This window comes from Solanum lycopersicum, chromosome 10 (assembly GCF_036512215.1).
Source record: "Solanum lycopersicum chromosome 10, SLM_r2.1".
NCBI lineage: Eukaryota > Viridiplantae > Streptophyta > Magnoliopsida > Solanales > Solanaceae > Solanum > Solanum lycopersicum.
This window is the reverse complement of record NC_090809.1, coordinates 59,093,954-59,099,449: the sequence shown is the minus strand read 5'-3', so window position 1 is coordinate 59,099,449 and position 5,496 is coordinate 59,093,954. Positions and strand designations below refer to the sequence as shown.

General features: G+C 29.9%; 1 protein-coding gene across 1 annotated transcript; it reads left to right on the top strand.

The window, feature by feature from the left end:
• Positions 1-4,229: 4,229 nt before the first annotated feature.
• Positions 4,230-5,188, top strand: LOC112940085 (probable pectinesterase/pectinesterase inhibitor 12). Its single transcript, XM_026027672.2, has 2 exons — positions 4,230-4,431; positions 4,515-5,188. The coding sequence occupies exons 1-2, from the start codon at positions 4,230-4,232 to the stop codon at positions 5,186-5,188; spliced, it is 876 nt and encodes a 291-aa protein (XP_025883457.2).
• Positions 5,189-5,496: the final 308 nt, after the last annotated feature.

Genomic DNA, 5,496 nt, shown 5'->3' with positions numbered 1-5,496 from the left:
ATGATGTGTTTGAGTTTTAATAAAATGAAAGATTCGCATAATACTTGATTTATGAACAAAATAGAGAAAATGAATTTGATGGTACAATGTGTTCAGTCACTAGTCAAAAAATAAGTAGTTATAATTCTGTGGACCGTCGAAGTATGATAGTTATATTAATCGTATATGAAACTTATACGAAACTTGTATTAATTATGTATGAAATTTGGTTTTTGTTGAAATTAGAATATATGTTTCTGTTTGGCATATGAAGGTAAAATGTTGATATATTTTTGTATGAATTTTGTATGAAAATTGTATTCTTTTTGTTTATTTTTTTTGTTTAGTTATTATTTTCTTGTGATGATGAAAGTTATAACAATTGTGTATGAAATTATTATCAATTTTATTTTATGAATGGACAATCTTTTAAAAGTTAATTTAAGTAGTTTATAGGTCATTGAAATGTATTTTAAATGTGTATGAATTATTTTGCAATTATATGTATTATGTTATACTAAATGTTATCTTAATGTTGTGAAACAGGTAAATATGTCGATTTTCAGATGGAGGACATCATATATGAAGCGTCTACTCTTTATAGTGGTTTTGTTAATGCTATAATATCTCAACTTAATATGGAACAAAATATAAATGCAATAATTCTATTTGGAACAGAGTGATTTGAAACAAAATCAGAAATTGATCCAGATTTCAGACCGGTTACAGAAATTCTTTTAGTCCAAACCTTAACTCTGTACCATTTACGTTTATGACAAACATGTTATCTCTGTCATTTTCAGTTTCAAGCAGAAAATATGGCGTAACAACTAACATTGGATTTTAATATTGTGTAAATCATGAAAACAAAAGGTATTCCCTGTAAAAATTGTTGGAACTAGTCTTGACCGAGGAAGGTCAATAGATCATCAAACACATTCATGTTGATACATGAAGACAAATGTGTTTGTTCCTTCTTCTCCTATAAAATTGGTAAAACTAAATTAGTACTTTTAACTTAATTTATAATTCATAAAAAAAATTATAAATGCACTGCTATATTAATGTACTTTCAATGCAATTCATACACATATCATACAAAATGAATGCATCAGTTCATACATCTTTCATATAATATATAATTTCATAGAAAAATCATAGATACACTGCCATATTAAAGAACAGTCAATCCAATTAATACACAATTCATACAAAATAAATACATTAGTTCATACATAATTCAAACTAATACATATTAGATTTTAAAAAAAATTAAAAGTGTTCGCATATAACATTGTAAATTCACTTCATACACGATTAATACATAACTCATATACTATTCATAGATAAAAAAATTTCGACACCAGGATAGTAGAGGATCGGAATGTCACGTTCCGACACCAGGATAGTAGAGGATCAGAGTATCACGTTCCAACACCAGGATAGTAGGGGATTAGAGTGTCACGTTCCGACACCAGGATAGTAAGATGAATGAATGTTGAGGGGATCGGAGTGTCACGTTCCGACACCAGTATAGTAAAGAGAATAATCTTGAATTACGCTAATATACTCAGATTTAAAGAACCTGTTTCCCAAATGAGTATGGTGTGGAGGCTTGAGTCCTCATAGATGTGCTTGGTGTTGTGGACAATGGTTATGGTACTTGTTGTTGTCACCTGTTAAGTATTTGGTTGGTTTTATGTTATTATTTGATATGTATTGCTTTCTATTTTGAGTTGGCCGATGATATCTACTCAGTACTTGTGCCTTGTACTGACCCCTACTTGTAATTTTCTTCTTTGTTATTTATGGAGTGCAGCAAACGTGCCATCAACTTCGACTCAACCGCAACTCTAGCCAGACTTCAGCATAATCAAATTTCAGGGTGAGCTATTGTTCCTAGCTCGGACTGGATTCTCTCTCATTCATGTCTTGATGTCCTTGAAGTTCGGACATGGACCATTTGTTTACTTATTTTAGCTTCCTAGATACTCTTAGATTAGTAATTTGAGGATAGAATGTTCTTGTGGTGATGACTTCCAGATTTTGGGGATAGTAATTGATAAATTTTAGAAGTTATTAATTGATTTTGCTAATGAGTTTTAAGTCTTCCGCATTATTTTCTGTTTATTATGGTTGAAAATGTTGGGGTTCAGATTGGTTGGTTCGCTCACATAGTAGGATAAGTGTGGGTGCCACTCGCGGCTCATTTTGGATCGTGACAATACCGGTCAACGGGTTCCGGTCCGGTCCGGTATCGATTCATTCCGGTCTGGTGAACCGGTTCCGGTCCATTGACCAGTCTTATCTGTACTATTTGCGTTTATGAAAAACATGTCATCTCTGTCATTTTCACTTTCAAGCAGAAAAATATGGCGTAACAACTAACATTGGATTTTAATATTGTGTAAATCATGAAAACAAAAGGCATTTCCTGTAAAAATTGTTGGAACTTGTCTTGACCGAGGAAAGTCAATAGATCATCAAACACATTCATGTTGATACATGAAGACAAATGTGTCTGTTCCTTCTTCTCCTATAAAATTGGTAAAACTAAGTTAGTACTTTTAACTTAATTTATAATTCATAAAAAAAATTATAAATATACTGCTATATTAATGTACTTTCAATGCAATTCATACACATATCATACAAAATGAATGCATCAGTTCATACATCTTTCATATAATATATAATTTCATAGAAAAATCATAGATACACTGCCATATTAGAGAACAGTCAATACAATTAATACACAATTCTTACAAAATAAATACATCAGTTCATACATAATTCAAATTAATACATATTAGATTTTTACAAAAATTAAAAGTGTTCGCATATAACATTGTAAATTCACTTCATACACGATTAATACATAACTCATATACTATTCATACATAAAAAAATTATCAATTAAAATAATCAATAAACACCTATACACAACTACAATTCTCTTCTATTATTTCTTAATAATAAACAAACAAATAAATAGGAAAAAAAATATTGAGTAAATGTAACTTCATTCGATTAAAATTTACTAAGAACAAGTTAAATATTATATATATTTATATATATATATATATATATACACACACATATACATTTTAATTTAATAAGAATCGAGGCTTCTAATCTAATTAAATTAAAATGTATATAATATATATTAACTTGTTATGATTAAATTTTAATAGAATGATGTTACATTTACTTTTAATATCTTTTTATTCTATTTGTTTGTTTGATTATTATTAAGAAATAGTAGTAGAGAATGTATTTGTGTATGGTTTAAAATTAGTATTTTGAGTTTGTTAAGCTAGATAAAGCAAAATGAGTATTAAAAACTCAAATTTAATTTGTTGTTGATACAAATAAAGCAAAATTAGTATTGAAGACACATATAATAAAAAATTAATGGCCTTAACATTAAAATATATTCATAATCAATCCCACTTATACTATTACATTAAATTTAACCAAATATAACTTTAAAACTTAAAATAAACAGATATAACTGATTAATATTTATTTTTTTAAAAAAATTATCTATGATAAGAGTTCATTTAAGAAATCGCATGCCATGAAAACAATTTTATGGGAAGCACTTTTTTTAAAAAATGAGTTTTATGGTATATAAATATAAATTAAATTAAATTCTAACATGAATATTGAATTAAAACTCAAAAAGAAGCATACATTCTTTATAATCTAAACACAACAGAATATTTGTATATCCCACTTTTCATATTTATATACCTTTTTGCAATAAGTTGAGTGGTAGTTATATTACTCCTTAATATTGCAATGTTAGTATTTAACTTTATTTTGTCACTTAAATTTGTTGTGATTTTGTTTTTCTTTATGTAGTAATTTAAATTTATTGATTTAAATTAAGCTATTGAGTGTAAAAGTTTCAACTAATCAAATTGGTTCAATTTAGTAGTACTAGACAATATCTCATTTAGCTTTTCATAATTTCTTCCTCCAAAAATTATATATACATGACAATCTTGATAGTTGAAATGCATGCATAACACAATTATGCATATATCATTTTCTACATTTCTTGCTTTAAAAAAATGAGTCAACTCGAAGATAATCAAGTTTTCGACATTTTACGTTTATTCAGTTTTTTTTCGATTATCGTTATTTTTTTACTATCTATATTAGAATACGTCGGATGTCAAAATATTTCACATCCTCCATATGTTATAGTAGCAAAGGATGGGTCCGGGAATTATAGTAGTATAATGGCTGCTTTATTTGCGTGTCCGAATAATAGTATTTCACTATACTATATTCAAATCAAACAAGGAATTTATGAAGAATATGTCCAAATCGACTCGTGGAAAACCAACATTGTTTTTCTTGGAGAAGGAATGGACAGAACAATAATAACAGGAAATAAGAGTTATGGAGGTGGAATAGGAACGTACGATACTGCTACCGTGGGTAAGATGATCTCACATAAATAGCTCAAATTAATGGTAGAAGTATATGTATATTATATCATCGACATGATGTTTTTTTTAAAGGGGTGGATGGAAGAGGCTTCATTGCGCAAGACATTGCATTTCGGAACACGGCTGGAGCTGTGAACTATCAAGCGGTAGCTTTAAGGGCATCTGCCGAGTGCATCACCTTCTATAGGTGTCAGTTTGATAGTTTTCAAGACACCGTATATACACACAATGGCAAACAGTTCTACAGAGAATGTGTAATTTTGGGCACCATCGATTTCATTTGTGGTGATGCAACTGCAGTGTTTCAAAGTTGTTTGATTGAAATACGTAAGCCACTAAAAGGTCAATATGTCGTCATCACAGCACAACAGAGAAACAATAATGGTCAAACAGGACTCGTATTGCAGAATTGCACGTTGAAATTGGCAACTCCAGACGCAGGAGATAATGTAGCTATGTACTTAGGTTGGCCATGGGGAAATTTTTCACGTACGGTCATTATGCAGAGTTACATAGATATATTCGTAGATCACAAAGGGTGGATAGAATTTGGAAATATGCCTATAGTTCAGCCATACTATTTGGAATATCAGAATAAAGGAGTTGGTGCAGATACAAAGAGACGTGTCAAGTGGGCATCAACTACTAATGATCCCAGAATTGTATCAAATTTCACAGTTAGAAATTTCATAAACGGTGATGAATGGATTCCTTCCACAGTTCCACATTACTTAGATCTCATGTAGATACAAGTAATAGGATACTTAATTAAATATTGGGTTTGCTGCTATTTGTATGGCAGCTTTGCTGTCACAATGTAAATCAATGGGTTGTGTAATTGAAACTCCTAATTCTTTGAAAAGTCATGTTAGCCAAGACAACTCTGCCACTGTCGATGCCATGCTTCTGAACTCTGCCTCTACAGAACTTCTGGAAATTGTCTCTTGCTTCTTTAATTTCCATGAAATCAAAGAAGTTCCAAATCCAACCATATAACCTGTAACAGATTTTCTGATTTTTGGACATGTGGCCCAGTCAGAGTCGCAATATGCAA